General features: G+C 45.3%; 1 protein-coding gene and 2 pseudogenes across 1 annotated transcript; 2 read left to right on the forward strand and 1 right to left on the reverse strand.

Moving 5' to 3' along the window:
* The first annotated feature begins 295 nt into the window (after positions 1 to 295).
* On the forward strand, positions 296 to 8655 carry LOC149352923 (uncharacterized; annotated as a pseudogene).
* Positions 8656 to 9831: 1176 nt separating this feature from the next.
* On the forward strand, positions 9832 to 10681 carry LOC149352924 (uncharacterized). The gene is made up of 2 exons (XM_089582127.1): positions 9832 to 9872; positions 10054 to 10681. Exon 2 carries the CDS (start codon positions 10066 to 10068, stop codon positions 10642 to 10644), a length of 579 nt encoding a protein of 192 aa, XP_089438253.1. The 5' UTR covers positions 9832 to 9872; positions 10054 to 10065; the 3' UTR covers positions 10645 to 10681.
* Positions 10682 to 12450: 1769 nt separating this feature from the next.
* Positions 12451 to 15114, reverse strand: LOC149352925 (uncharacterized; annotated as a pseudogene).
* Between the last annotated feature and the right edge of the window lie 1465 nt (positions 15115 to 16579).

Below are 16579 nucleotides of genomic sequence, written 5' to 3' on the forward strand. Positions count from 1 at the left end.
TCACATACCTCGGTGGACACCCGAGCCGCGTTGTAAGGGGAGGGATAAAAAAGGGAGTGAAAGGAGAAAGAGGTGCCTAGTGGAGGTCTCCAGTATGATTTCAATAACCTCGTTATCTTGAACGTGCACTGAGTCACGCAGCACACGGGCGCTTTTGCGTTTCGTCTCCATCGAAATGAGGCCGCCGCGGGGCACTGGACACTTTATGAATCGGGGTGGAGAGGGAAGAGACGTTCATGGGTCACAAGGGAATCGTCTGCATGCTAACACACAAATCATAACTCATGATCCGGCCATGACCCCATCAACCCCCATCGAAGTCAACGCCAACGCCCAAACCGTCCCCTCAGTACAGCTCGTCCGCGTGCTCGGACTCCACATACAAGCGGGCGAGGGCACTGAATACCTCATACACCTCCAGGAGATAACACAAATAGCCAACCTCATCAGACGTGAGGCTAACCTCAACTACGGCCTGGGAGTGTGGGACACACTGTTCACGGTAGACGCACTCGTCGTCAGCCGCCTCGCATATCACTTCCCCTACCACACCCTCATACTCCATCCTAAACCACACCACTCTTCTGGAGAGGATGCTCTGCTAACCGTCGAGCGTATGAACCGATGCACTGGTCACCCGGGTGAGGCGCGAAGCGGAGTACAGTGGGCTTCTGTACTTTTAGCAACCCTTCCAGTATACAAGAGCAACCTGTTCGTTTTCAGCAAATAAAGAACATTCCTTCTTTTGAACACAACAGCAGGGGATATTCGAACGCAAGATTTTCAGAGCTTATGTTGTGTATACGCGGCGGGAGCGCACAGGAGAGACGCATTTAACAGTGCCAGTCGGCCAGTCTTCGAACATCTTTGGGCGAGCTGGAGGCCTAGAATGTGTGATTCTGCGAGGTCTGGCCCAACAAAGGGTAGGCTAGAATGGGCTCATGACATCTATCGCCTGTCCACAACTCCCTTAGGGCAGTGCAGTTCGCCTCGAACGTTCTTGAGGACTATCTGCGAGCGGGCTCCTTGAAAGAGAGCTCGAGGATCCTATCTGTGAGCATTTCTATTTGTCATTTTGCATTCTGTTTTTACAACTGATTTGCCTGTTCTAGTGTGCTCTTACCTGCCTGTTGCGAAATTTACCAGGACACACATGTGAGTAGAAATGTTAGCTGTAACCCACCAGCAGGGCCAGTGTGTGGGCGAAGATAATTACAAGCCGAGAGCGGTAAAGGCGAGCCAGCAGTAGTTTTCCTAAATCGTGTTTTCTCCAACCGTCTTTTACTTGTGTCAACCAACCTTTAGCACACATGCACACACACGAATCCACGTGAGCAGAGACGAACCCAGACCATGGAGGAAAGAAAACTAGGAGAGAGTGCGCTCAGCCTCTGCAAGCCATCCTCCTCTGACGCCGCTGCCGAGGGCCCTTTTGTGCACTGACTCTTGGGAAATAGGCCCTCCACAGTTACCAGACTGCCAACCAGCGGTGCTTTTTAGTGAACGTCTGCGCCCCGATGTAGCGCACAAGCGCAGCGCCTGTGTTGCAGCTTTGGCGGAATGCGTACCGAGCTCGAGGTTGTCTGAAGGCTCCGCGTCTCAACACTTCTGTTGATTACACTCTTGAGTTTTTGGGATCACTGTAGAAAACTGAAGGTAAACTTTTCATCAAAGGGTGCGGCCGCGACCTCGTCACTGTTAAACTGTGGTTCATAGAGAATGGAGAGGAATTTCTTTCGTCGTTATACACACATACGGAGCGTTTATTTCAGCGCATGGGCCCGCCGTTCTCCGCTAGTCTTGAGGCACAAGTCTCGCCGAATACGCTCGCGCACATACGCGGTTCCGACGTGAAATGCAGCAGTGAAGTATTTCTCTCGCTGTCGAGAGCGAGTGCCGGCGGCTTTACGTCTGCCCCTGCGCGAGGTCTCCTGGCCACTGCGCACAATCACTTACAAAAAGCAAACTATATGTACATAGCCGCGCGCACGTAGCATCCTGTCTCGGACTAATCGCGCGCGCAGCACACTGCACTAGCGGCCGGGGTGGGGCGCCCGGCCACGTATACCGTCCGAGGTAGCGCCAACGGGCGTTCGTGTCACGCGTGCATTACCTGGCGAAGAGCAAGCGGGAAGGCAAGCCCGCCTGATCAATGAACGCACAGAGGCTCACGATTGTTCTGTCACGGGTGCGCGCACAGCCGCGCGGCCACAGGAGCGCTTCGAGACTGTCCGGGATGATTCCCAGCACTCTGTAGGCCGCGAGCATCTTGCGACGCGGCACTGCAGAAGCGGTACAGCGAAGGAGCATGCGCTCCAAGGTCTCCACTGCGCCGCAGTCAGCGCACGCGTCGCTCGGGGATGGTTGCTGCTGCGGCGAGCGAGCAGTTTGCGCTCAGCACACAGCCGTCAGTGAACACAAGCAGATGGTCGCGCAGTTGCTCGTAGCGCGAGAGCGAAACAGAAACCGAAATGCGGCCAACAGCTACCGCTGCCTTGTCACGTGAGGGCCTATTTCCCATGATGCTTTCCATTATATTTTTTATGACTAGGCTTCAAGATTGTGACGTCGTGCTCCCTCCTAGTTTTTTCTTCCTCCATGATCCAGACACTGAGAAACACAATTTCTCCGACAGAAAGGCCGTTATGAGGGGCGCGCAGCGAACGGGTGGAGTCCGAGTCTCAGAACAAACTGCAGTTCATGAGGTAGCTATTAGCGTGCAAAACGAAGGTGCACGAACGAAAAAAAACTACAGAGAATCTTTTACTACAATCGAATCAGTGCGAAAGCCCTGACATCATCTCTTGTGGTCGATCTAGCCTATAGCGTCTACAAAGCTTTTGTGAGAGGCACCGAGCAAGCCATAGTACCCACCATTGGTGAAGGTAGTTGAAGCTCATAAAGGGACCACGATCGACTGAAGAGTATGGTACAACACATTACTTGAGAATCCTACAGTGTATACAGCAAAAACTACCGATAATGCTTACTACATTCGAATCAGTGCGAGAGCACGGATTTGTGCTACGTAGAAGACAACGATGAGCGGGCAGTGCCGCTGGACGGAGCACTCGCGCTAGACCAGCTGCGAAGAAGCAACGAAACAGACAGCGGACGATTTTATTCGGTGTTTGTACCCATCGGATTCGTGCTCACGCATTAAAAGAAAACAAAACGAAAACACAAAGCTTTGACATCCAACTGAACGTTTATCAGATAAGATCACATATACATACAACATTTTACATATTAGGAAGACTCCAAAGCAAAGCAATAAAAACTATAGGAAACCATAAACAAGCGTCAATCCGAGTCAAAGAACGCATAGTAATCTGCCGGAAATCTGCAGTCGCTGACTAGCAAATTTTAACCGTATATAAGCTGTCATTCCATGCACCACTCTATGTGATCAAGGGGACCCGTACGGGCCCCGGAACGTCGTTTCCTTTTGAAGAATTTGTTGGCGAGTGTATGTTTGTTATTTACGCTGTGCACGTAACCGGTAGTAGATTGCAGAATGTTAAAGTTTACGAACGTCGGGAATTACGTTCCCGGCGTCCTTAATCCCCCAGTGTTGAGCAGTCACCGCATTCTCTACGGTCTCCGACACGAGCGATGCTAAACGGATAAGTTCCTTATTTTATTATTTTAATTGTTCGGTTTGGTTTTGTTACAAGCTTCGAAGCATAATTTAGTCTATAGTTATAGCGGTAGGTTTTCAGAAGCGCCAGTTGCCTCAGTGTGCACGATCACCGCATGCGCTATTCCGGAAACCTGCACGTTGCTACTCTGTCATCTCATTCTTCTGCATTAATGTTCAGCCAGCAGCACTGGGCTATGGATGCCAGCTGCTCGGCGGCCCGGTCAGCTTTGCCTGAGACGAGCACGAACAGCATCTCGGATGCAGTCCACGCCAGCGGCTGCTTGGCCAGAACCGTCATGTGGATACCAGGATAGCCGCGACAAAAGCGCAGTGCCTGGTGGTGCTCTGCTGTTGTGCCGCTGTTGAGGAGCGAAGTGAGTGGATGGAGTCGAGAGCACACTTGCGCAAGTCATCAGCGGTCTGGGCGGAAAGCTCACACATAAGGCATGTCATGATGGCTAGCAGCTGATACAGATGGTGCGAAGGGTGCGGCGAGGCACTGCCGCTCAGCAGCGCGGATTTAACCAACGCGCCGGACTCAGTCTGGGCACGAGCGCTGAGGTCCCTGCGTGTCATGGCAGTCTTGACAGCGTAATTCCGGTCGGACTCGGGCTTTAAGCACTTGGCTCGTTGCAGGCTTTGGAGGAGCAGGGAACACCGGCCCCTGCCTGAAAGGCTCACAAAGGGCCCGTGAAACCGTCAGTCGCTCACTTTTATCACAAAGTTCACATGCCTGGCAAAGCTCATGCCCTCAGAACAAAGCTTTCGCAGTGAGAACGATGATGTGCACGTGAACTCGCACTGACGGCGACATCACTGCAGAAGTCACCGGTATACTTCCTCACGTGCAGCTCCACGTGAGGCCACCGAGCGGCCCGATTTCGGGGTCGACTTACACTAAGACTGCCAAGACCCGGGCTGGCCGCCGTCCCCGCTAACGAGGCGCCTCATGAGGTAGCCCGAGTTCTCTACTTCCGGGTAGCCGTAGAGCCTACCGAGCTATGAGGGAAAGACCAGCGTCTTCAAAATCACAGGGAAATAATTTACGATTACAAATTGGGATGTTGCTCGTACCCCCCCCCCCTCAGTCCCAAAATTAAATAACAGAGAAGCTGTCACGAGGATGTGGCTGCAAAGTAATACATTTATGAACCCGGTGTGGGCGTACGACTTGTACCCAGACCTGAGGTCCATGATAGATATGCGCACACTGTGGGGCGAGTGTGACCCTCGACTGCATCCTTTGGGAATTCCCAAATTTTCCCGGGGTGGGCAAAAGTATTGATAGTAGAGAAGCCTGAGAAACCCCGCTAAGAAGCCCGGCTCCAGCCGACCACCATCCATCTGGCTGAAGAGGCCACCACCAGTCATGGACTGCAAGCTAGCCTCTAACAGTGGACGCCCAACTCCCGAGGCCTTTGTGCTGTAGGCGGGAATAAACGTCTTTTACGATGAAACAAAAGTTGATCAATCAATCAATCTCTCAATCAATCACTTTTAGGAAAGAAAGGCCCCAAATTACGCGAGTAAATACAGTGCATGCCAGCATAGCACACTCATTAGCCTTATGTACGTAGCTTATGGATGGCTGGTTTCGCCGCCAGGTCCAGTGGGAAATTGCTTTTGTTTTATCTCCTGCTGCAGGCTGTCCTACTGTATTCATCTGATGCCATGCTGGCCAGTCGATCGCGCCACATTTTTACAAGCTTCGACTTTCTTCCTGGGTGCCGAACCGGCTGCTTCGTTCGGTGCTTCCAGCATTTTACTGTAGACACTAGGCTCCACCATATCTGAAGGTGGTTGCAAAGTGCACATGGATTCAAACTTCAGCATACTCCCAGCCTTCTTAAACCACCTCTGTTCGCGTCTCACATACTCCAAAATGTGCTGTCACCCTTGACACGACCCACTTGTGGCTGTCAGCAATAGTTTTCCGTTGGAAGTGCACCAATCGGTGCGCCATTACTGCTATTAATGGACGTACTCCATTTTAAGGCAAAAGCCTTTAAAGTCTCATGCTCTCGTCCGTCAACAATGTGTGTTAGATGTATTTAACTCAGGAACTAAAAAAGATAAAAGAAAACCAATGGTTGTTTCAGATACAGGAGGTAAATGACCTAGAAGCCATGTTTGATTACTGTAGGTTAATTAGTTAATTAATTATAGGCAAAAAGGACGAAATTGCATTGAAATAGCGACGACGTCAATATAGCCACGGGAACAGTGTGACGTCACATCCACCGGAAGTCGTCACGGCATGGTGAAAATCGTTACAGAATGGTCGGAAAAACGTCGCATTTCTGTCAAATAAGATGGAAAAATGTGTAATTTAGTGTAATTAACACTTAAGGCCCCAAAAGATGTACAATTTGGGTATCGATATAGCCGTAAGTCGTCACGGAATAGTGAAAATTGTCAAAGAATGGTCGGAAAAACGTCGGATTTGGGTCAAAAACGATGTAGAAATGTGTAATTGAGCATAATTAACAATTAAGAGCCCCGAAAGATGTACAATTTGGGTATCGATACAGCCACGGCAATGGTGTGACGTCACATCCACCAGAAGTCTTCACGGCATTGTGAAAATTGTCACAGAATGGTCGGAAAAACGTCGGATTTGTACCAAATTACATGAAGAAATGTATAATTAAGCGTAATTAACACTTGGGACCCCCAAAAGATGTGAAATTTGGGTATCGATATAGCCACGGAACGGTGTGACGTCGCATCCACCAGAAGTCCTCATGGCATAGTGTCCTCGGCTTCTGCCTCTCAACAATAGACCGATCCCACCGGCTAGTTTCACGGCGCCACCGCTGCCGTGGTGCATGCTGGTGGATGTAGTCATCCGGTCGCTCCAGCCGCACGGTTTGTATATGCGTCCCGCGTCCGGACAATTAAACATTCGTGTGGAGCTATCCTGCAAGGGGGGATTCACCTGTTGCGTTCCTGGGTGCTACAACAACAGTGCAAAGAACAAAGGCCTCGGGTTTTATGTCTTTCCTAAAGACCAAAAGCTCCGACAGATGTGGCTTCAGCGGATAAACAGGACCAGACAGACTGGCAGGTAAAAGAGCTTTTTAGGATGTATAAAGCCTTTTTCCAAGTAAATTGTGCAGCTTCTTGTATCGGAATGAAAAACGAGCAGTTGAAAATTTCAAAGAGTATAATGTTTAGGCACCTGTGCCTTCGTATGCCTATTCCAGAATGGATCAAACATCGTTAGCGCGGTTGTACCTGCACGCCGATGTTTCTTGCTCTAGGTCCCGCGTTTCTCTGTTTCATTATCATTGCACACTTTTATTACATGTAGAGATATTTTAGATCTGAACATGGGTTACGTTGTTTCATTTACACCACTCGTAGGAAACACGCATGCATAAGGAGAAGGTAAGCTGACTGACGAGTTTACAGTGGCGACACAAATAAGTGCGAACTGCGCAGTGTCTACGCGCTTCGCCGTTCGCATTTCTTTTCATGGTGCTTCTAGATGTATGGTAAAAAAGAGGGTACAGTCATTCATGACTATCGTAAACGACTCCAGAGTCATCTGTTCTTGTTACGATGCGCTGTGGTACAAGCGCGGTACAAGAAACGCGAGCGGCGGAGCAGGTAAAGGCAGTACTCCTTGATTTTTTGTCATCGCATGGCACAGCCAGGCGTTACATTTGCTAGCGACGTAATATGCTCACTTCCCGGGACCCTGTCTACAACAGCTGTAGATTATATGCATTTGTGGTTTTGTAAAAAAAAAAAAAGAAAATTAAATGCATCATATTGGCACCATCCTGATGTTCTTGATCAATATGTACTTTTAATCTAGAGAAAGTGTGACTGTAGTAGTGCAGTGAAGGCATACAGCTTGAGCATACCAAAATGCATAAAGTACAGTGCAGTAGCCCTGGCCATGCTTTGCAGTATCATAGTTGTAATGCTGAAACTCTCTTTAGCCAGGTTCTCAAAGTTTGTGCCAACCACGGGACACAGAGTATGCAGTGCCACTTCAAAGGGGGCAAAAAGACTTATATGATCTGTGTTCCCACAATTTTCTCCCTGAGACAGCAAAAGGTGGAGATGAGGCGACTGCTGACAAGAACTCAGGTAAAATAAGCACAATTAGGAAAGAAAAATAGCATGTCATGCTTACGTATACTTCATTTCTATTTTTGGGATAGTTTGACACAAGGAGATGGCTAGATTAATTGTACTGTCGCATAAAAACAAGGGGATATTCAGTAAATTTGAACTCATGGGAAGCAACAAAAAAATGCGTGTGCAAAGCATCACCTACAGCCGCATTGCAAACATTATAAGATTTCTTAGGTTACTAAAACACATTGGTTTCTTATGCTTTATTTTCACCTTCCAGCCTGAAGTTCCCCGCACCTCAACTGTGCCTATCAAACAACGCGGACAGGAAGTCTCCTCCTTTGCCAGCAGCAGCTATGACAGCGACTGTAATTCAGAGCCTGAAGCGGACATACTCCTGGACCACTCGTTCAGCAGCCAAAAATTAAGTTATGATGAGCTAGTCAAGGAAGTTTCTGAACAAAAGCACGTTGTGACAGATCTCTTGAAGCAAGCTGAAACAACAAATGCACAAGTGACAGAGCTAAAGCGCCAGCTGGAAAGAAGTCGGCTTGATCACACTGAAACAAAAAAGTTGTATCACCGTCTTCAGCAGAAGAACAGGTGCTTGAGACTCGAGCTGTCATCCATGCAGAAAAAAGTAAAAACTTGTGAGGCTGAAGCTGCTCATAATATGGAAAACACGTATGAAGGGCTTGTGAAAGATGAGAAAAAGCTTCGCTATTACACAGGCTTCATGTCCAGCGAGCGTTTGGAGGCTTTTTGGTCATTTTTAGAGCCAGATGCGAAACGTCTTCAGTTCTGGCAGATGAAAAACCAGCAGTGAGGACAGAAAGTTCACCCTGCCTTTGAATACCCAGCTTGTGCTTGTCCTGATGTGGCTACGGCTTGGTCTTGATGGCCTTGATCTTGCATACAGGTAGGCTGTCAACATTTAAAGCTTGAAACATTTTTATTTGGCACTTAGAGCCATTTATACTTAAGTTTTGTTTGGTTAATAAGTTTGACTCAGAAATTTTTTCCATCTGTTTATGAGGAAATTTGCTGCAAAACATTTTGTGTGAATTCACTACAACTGCAGAGTAAACAGGCAAATCCGACCAGCCTTTTTGATTTATGCCATTACTTTGGTGCATCTTGATTGACAATGCAGAACCCAATATGATTGCCACTCTTGCTTACATTCACATACACAGTATGTGTGTAGGATGCTCTGAAAAATGTAACCAAAATGTGTAGCTTAACACGTTTTATCAGAAGGACAGCTTCAGTATACGCAGTTACTCCTCATACAGTAGTACCTCATTATAGAGGAATTTTGATTCTTGAGTAAAAATGTCCAAAAAGTTAATCACCTTACATTCTTAAAACACATTGTGATGAACAGCTGTTCAGTGCATGATGACCATAGTTGCTTATGCTCTGTAAAACTACCAGCTGAATGCCTTAGAGCGTAGTGTTGCACAATGTATTCCAAATTACAATTTTCAGCTAAAAGTTAATCATCCGTGTTGTTTAACATCATGCAACCTGAATTTTAATAACGCAGAGGCTACCCAGCCAGTGAGCACCATGGGTAATGTGTTAGATCTCCACAGTATGAAGTCGATCTTTTAGGAAAACATTTTATCCCTCTAGATTCTAGCAGTCCATGAGATGCCCGATGACTTCAAGGGACCATGATGCTCCTTTTATACAGACATTAATATTCCAGGAAATATTTGTACATATCAGTGGATAGTCACGTTGACAGGGGGGCCACATCATACTCATACACGTGCCAGCAATAAATTAAAGAAATGACCATTAACAAGTGCTACTTTTGTTAGCAATTACTTCCATTGATTGCCACATGGAATTCAGGAGTTAAGCTAAGGGTACACGCTACATTCGTACACATCCTTTGTTATATTGCCTGCCTCTGCTACTGAAGTTGTTTAAGCACCTGTGTTATGAAATATTTCAACTAACTGCAACAGTAGCTTCCTCTTCTCATTTATTTTGTTGTCTAGCAGCTGCAAATTACTGAAGTGCACATTTTGATAAATGATGTTTTATTAACAGGTTTGGTGTGTCTAAAACCACTGTCTCAAGGATCTGGGCAACATGGTTGGATTTTTTGGACAATAGGCTTTGCCAGGTATGTCAGCATCACTTCTTTTTTCCTTATGATGTTCCTTATTGTGCCTTTTGTCTTCTGTCTCTTCAATGGTCTTGGTGAATCACAACATCCACAGGGGGCCTTGCAGTATTGCAGTAAAATGGGTACTATATATGTATGTATAGAGTACAAATATAGCTTCTTTCATACCTCATTCTAGGTCCCAACCTGGATGCCACCAGAACTATGCAACAAGTACAGGCCAAAACCATTCAGCAACAAAGGCTACAATACTGTTGATGGCATACTTGACTGCACAGAAATTTTCATTGAAACACCATCTTCATTCAAAGTCCAAAGTGAAACATACTGCACATACAAAAAGCATGATATTGCAAAGGGACTAGTTGTTTGCAGCCCCAATGGATTTGTCACATTTGTGTCAGATCTGGCTCCCGGGAGAGTGCCTGACAAAGCACAAACAAATTCTTCTGGGGTGCTGGAGAAGTTTGCACCAGGGCGAAGTTTGATGGCTGACAGGGGATTCACTATTGAAGAAGAGCGCAAGCAGCTGTCCCTGCACCTCAACATACCACCATTCCTGGAAGGACGGCCTCAGCTCTCGGAAGAAGACGAAAATGAGACAAGACGAATTGCTAGTGTGCGGATACACGTCGAAAGGGTGATCAGGAGGATCAAGACATACAGAATACTCTCCCAAGTGTTCCCAAAGAGCATGTCTGGACAACTGAACAAAGTGTGGCACATTTGTGCACTCTTGACTAACTTCACTGGTGAACCATTGCTGTGAGCAGGTGTGAATTCTCAGTGTTTGCTGTTTAATTTGATTTATGGAAATTAATGCCCCAAAGCAGCTCAGGCTATGAGAGATGCTGTAGTTGAGGGCTGCAGAATAATTTTGACCACCTGGGGTTCTTAAATGTGCACTGACACTGCACTGTATATACTGTATATAAGTGCCTTGTGATTCACTTCAATCAAAATGCTGCTGCAGCAGCCAGGTTTGAGCCCGGTCTCTCAGGTCAATAGACGAGTGCCCTAACCACTCAGCAACCACAACAGGCTCTTCACGTTTGCAATGGAAGGCTGTGCCAGTATGCTCGTACATGTCATCATCATGATCCATGTTTTTTGTTGGTTGACATAGCCATTATCAGCCTGTGCTCACTGCAGGGCAGACTTCTGCCTTAATGTAATGAGCTGCATGCACCTCATGTCCCCAACTTCTATTCTCATCCATCAACAAAACAGCACTCCCTGCTACGCTTGCCCCCTATCAGAATCTCATCTGCTGTTTTAAGGGACCATCGGTTATGTTTCCTTTGCATTATGTGTCTTGCCCATGCCCATTTATAGATTTCAACCATGATGTCAATAACTGACATATGTTCCCCGACTAACTGCACTCATTTCTTGTTGCTTGTAAGAGCATGATCAATACTACACTACTGGAGAAATCACGTCATCATTTCTGACACTCTCCCTGATTGTAATTTTATCACTTCCTCCATGAAGGAATATCATGGCTGTGCAACTGAGATTTCTCACTACCTTATTAGATGCCTCCTCTACACAGTTGTTGCAGAATGTCTGCACAATTTCTGAGACTTTGACCGAGTCAGAAGTTTTATAATTTATGAAGGCTGTACACAGAAGTTGGTTACATTATATGCTCTTATTTATCAACTCATTGATGTTGTGAGCATGGTCCATTGCACAGTAGGCTTTCTAGAAGCCAGCCTGATCTTTTGGTTACTCCAAGTACATTGGTGATAATCATTTATACATGTTGAATACAGAACAGACAGTAAGTTGAACAGTCCAGTGTTTCAAGGGGTTCCCCATCTTTTAAGGTGCTAGCATTCCCCAAAGATTCCAGCATGTTTAAGGTTGTCAGCCATTGCGTACAGAGCATGACAAGCTTTCCTAGCACATTGTCTCCATTTCCCATTCCTTTCAATAGACTCAACTTTGTACCAGTGCATAAAAAAGAAAATTACTGATGTATGCACAACAGACATGCTTGACCGTTGCTATTGCAGTCAGTCTGTTTGAACATGTTCTGCAATCCAACGCCCTCGTAAAACTATGGAAAAAGGTAGCTATTTGTCATCAATATGCTGACAATGCTCTAGCACAATGGGTATCATTCTTTGACTTGGAAGTATATGTAGACTAAGCTCAGCTTTCAAGCACATAAGTCACTAGACAGCCATCTTCATGTCCGTGCATGGTCACGTGGTTAAAAAGCATCTGAAATGCAAAGAATGCTTTGTGCTTCGTTATGAGCCATTGTGTTTGTCTAAGAGGGGTTCATGTACAATTAATAAAAGCAATGTTTAAGAAAGCATTCATTTTTACAACAGGTGTCTCATGTGTTACCTGAAATACCATTGACTTTCAAGTCACCGGAGAACTTACAATTTTTTTTTGAATACTTGCACAGATCATGACTGCCATGATTTGAAAATTGTACTCGACAGCGTCTGAGCAACGTTACTAATTATCATTCATTTTATACTGTCAGCCAGAAAATGCTAAATTGTGCACTAGACACAGGCTTAATACCATGTTAAAGAATCCATCAGTGAAATTTATTATTCCTGATTGCTTCAATGTGCATAATTCATTGTCCTCATGATTAAATGATTAGATTATGGTGAGCAGTACAATATGCATGCCCAAGATGTTTCTGTGCAGTGTATTAGTACACTTATTCGTACATACAAATGCTGTTTGTGAGTTCCTGCAGTACAAAGATAGATACTTTACAAGCACAGCTGCAGGGGTCAGTTAGGCTACTTTAATAACAAGGTAGCTTTTTAGTAGCTAACCCTGTCTTCCCAGATCCATAATGCTGCTGATCAACATTTGTGCTGATCACAGGCAAGTACACAAGACAGTTCGAAAAAAAACAGCAGTATTCATTTTTTCACCAAACTTCAGTATACAGTACTTCAACATGGTAGCAAAAAATTTGCGACGTTTTACTACCTCTGCAAAGAAACCACTGTCAAAGGGCACGAGAATCTGCACACACTTTTCTTTGCTGTACACGAAGAGTACACAGGAATCCAGACCAGTCACACCCATCTGGACTTGCACCTGCACATAATACCTGCTGCTTTTCTTTAGCTGTCCATCACGCAACTGCATTTTGGCAAAGTCTTCAACCTTGACAGGAACTTTGATTTCTAGTAGCCGCAGTGCACAGCATTTGCACTTAACAAGGCCATCTGGGCTTGCTCCTAGGAAGATATGCTCCTTAGAGAGGAAGAGGCCAGTCTCACTAAACTCGAGCCCCAAATGCCCGTCATTTTGGTCCTGAAAGGCTTGTTGTGCTTCGGGCTCGCACAGCAGTCCCCGCTTCATTGCAAATGTCGGCCTAACTTTTTTCCCTCCCATTACTGCAGCAGTGAGACTTCGGGCATCATGTGGTCCCATTTTTGTTTGGCATGTTTTGACCCAAGTGTACACTCTATGTGCCAGTGATGCTGTAATGATGCCCTCCCTGTACCTATGACAAAGGAGACAACCACTTTGAAGTCGTGTGGCTGCCTCTAAGGCTGCAATTTCTTCCTGTGTGTAAGGCAGCAAAGCGTCCCCTTGTTTAGCTCGCCCCAGCCACCTTGCAGGTAGTCAAGGCACATCTTCAAGGTCTGAACCTTCAGCTTTCTTTCGTTTTGCTGGCATCAAGTCATTGGCTTCCAAGACATCTGCAAAGCAATCCAGTTTGCTTGCTCTCAACTTGCCATGCAGATTTATAATGTGCAATGTGGTCAAATCCATGTTCTCACTTCGCAGTGATGAGTACACTGCTCTTCTTTTGTGATGCCTTGGTGTGTCACTGAGTCTTTCAGTGGTGTCCTTAGAAAAAACAATGTGCTGGAATTTCTCAGTTACTTTCTTAGGGTCTCGTGGGTTGTACCACTGACGCTCGCCTTCAGTGCATGCCACGGCATCTGGTGAATTATTAAGATCATGCTGTGCAATGTGCTTCAACCCATACAAAACACAGCACACATGTTTGCATACTCTGCCTTTCCCAGCAATGCATGAACAATTGCCGCTTATCACTTCTCTATCACACTTAAGCAACTTGACATCAACATTATATGCTGTCCGTGTTGCCATAGATGGCAGAACTTGTGCCTTCACCACGGTCTCTACCGTGTCTTCAGTTGAAAATGTCAACTTCTGTAAATGGCCTGACGTGAAAAGCCGCAGGCCACTCTCTCAATGTTTTGAGCCCCTTTGCTCTCAATGCACCTGCACAAAAAAATAAACTTCACCATTAATATCATTTCCAAGAATTTTTTTCAGGCATGTACATCGACACATTCCAGCCACAGATTGTGCGATGAAGCGTCCTAAAGAATGCAATGGGGCCATTTACACAGCCTCTGTCCCCCCCCCCCCGGCCCACAAATGTCCACCTCTCAAAATTTTCTGGGGAGAACCCTGATTACTTTGCATACTACAGTTTTTTAGCACTGCAGAAGCTCTGAAAATAAATTCCGTCTTCACATGAGCTTAAATCTGGTCTGCACATCCGAAAAAGGCAATTTAGGAGGACTCTGTCGATTAAAGTCAGACAAAAAGAAACCTTGGTGCTGCTTTATAAAACAGGCATTTGGAATCTTCCCGAGCCGTCTTGACATGTTGCGGTCAGTGTATTTTAGATAATATAATAGTGACTTTGCGTAGACGAGCCCTAGTTCCCCCAAAATCGACAAAAAGGCACTTAAATTGCTTAATAAGCACCATCCCCTTTCCCACTTCCGAGATTTCACACTGGCTTGAGATTACAAACCAAACCAAACCAAAATATAAATGCAGCTCACAGACCAAAGTAACAAAATAAGCACTTCTAAGCATTACTTCATTTCAAACGAAAGAATACCCATAGGATGAATTTTGAATAATCAGTAAAAAAGCAACCTGCATAGTAGAACTTAAACCATTACCATAACGAGTTAATAGCATTGAGTTTTGTAAAAACCTTGCAAACACTTCATAATTAAAGAATTTGTACCAGCACACTACTGGTTTCAGAAAAAAAAAAAACTTTCTTAAACATTTCACCATGTGCATGTTCCCTCACGTTTCGAATACGCGCTCATCAGTTTTAGAGAACAATGACAGCGTACTGTATACAGTTTCCATACCTGACAATGTGCTCCTTTCCAAAGAAAGGGTTCAGTGACCGCGTTTCGCTGGTCCAGCCTTGACTGCTGTGACTGCGTAGTCCAGATGACATGGCAGGATCGTGCACAGCTGTCAAAAATGTAAAAAAGTCTGGTCATACTACATGCCTGGGCAATTTCAAACTGAACACTGCATGCTCAACTTCCTGCAGTCTATACACTTTCTAAGACTACATATTTTGATCATGGCATTTCCATTGTCATAGGTGAAACAGAAGCATTTACACACCATGCAGTGCTAAGAAAAAAAAAGCCAGGCAGTACCAGACAATCAGTGCCCCATAGTCCATATATAAGCTAAGGTAATAAACAGGCTGCATATAGTGCTAACGTGATACAACCTTCATTTCATGATGCTTGTATCCTACAGATATCTATTCAATCCTGTGTCACGCTGTGCTGTTAATCTGATAACAATTATATTTTCCTAGAGCAGACATGGGCTTCAATCAATGCTCTATCTCATTTTCACTGATTTTATCATTCAGACACTTTCTAAAATCCTTTGAAGGTAGGTACTGTATTGAGGTGGGGGTGCACTTAAAATGCTTAAAGCTATAATAAGGCAAATCTAAATATGTTAAGTTGCAATTACAAGGAAACCTAAATATCAAGTAAGGTTTATGAGCTCGCAATAATTAGAATAATAGTAGTGAAAAGAAAAGGCAGGAATAAGACAAAAATCATAATGCAAAAATATATCCAAAACTAATAAAACAATGTAAATAAAATTACTTCCAGTATTAAATGTATCAAATGCAAGAGTGCACTGAATGCAGCAGTTCAGATAATACAGTTTTATGAACCGATCTGAAATCACAGTACCTGCTAAGGATAGGGAAAATATGCAGCCCAATAGACGACTCAGGGCATTCGCGAGAAGAGCGCCACCGCGCGCATTGTTTCCTCTGTATGCTTACATACAGCTTAGTCCTGAACATGCAGCGCTGGCAGACGAGGGACAAAGGAGAGACGACACACACAGGGCGCTCAACTCACAACTTTAATTTCGAAGGAGGGCGATCCGCACGTTTTATACCGCACCCAAAACCCGTGATTGTAAGGCACATGCGCAAGTCAAGCTTAGACGTAATCGGCCAGTATGAATCGTTAATAAAATCTTATTACGGCGACTTATATAAACAATGACGCGTATTCCCCAGCACGAAGATGGTACACTTCTCAAGCTACGCAGTTGAATTTTTCGAAATAGTAACCGGACCATTCGCTTTAACACAAATAAAAAACGTCACCTAGCCTACCAATGGACCTCCAGATATCACTGCGGCTAAATGTTGGTTATCGGCAAAAGCCACATAAGTATCGGGGCTCAAAATACTCGGCACCGCATTTCAAGACTGTCGCCAACAAGTACGCGGTGCTCCTATATCCGTCGCTGTTAACGTTACACTCATTGCGATGCACGTGAGCGAAAACAGTGCAGCAAAACAAATGCTTACATCAAAAAAGTACTCATACATACCTCAAATTGTAGTGTAACCGAATAACACTGTAGCA

Source organism: Amblyomma mixtum, chromosome 3 (assembly GCF_055824585.1).
Source record: "Amblyomma mixtum isolate Tamu chromosome 3, ASM5582458v1, whole genome shotgun sequence".
Lineage (NCBI taxonomy): Eukaryota > Metazoa > Arthropoda > Arachnida > Ixodida > Ixodidae > Amblyomma > Amblyomma mixtum.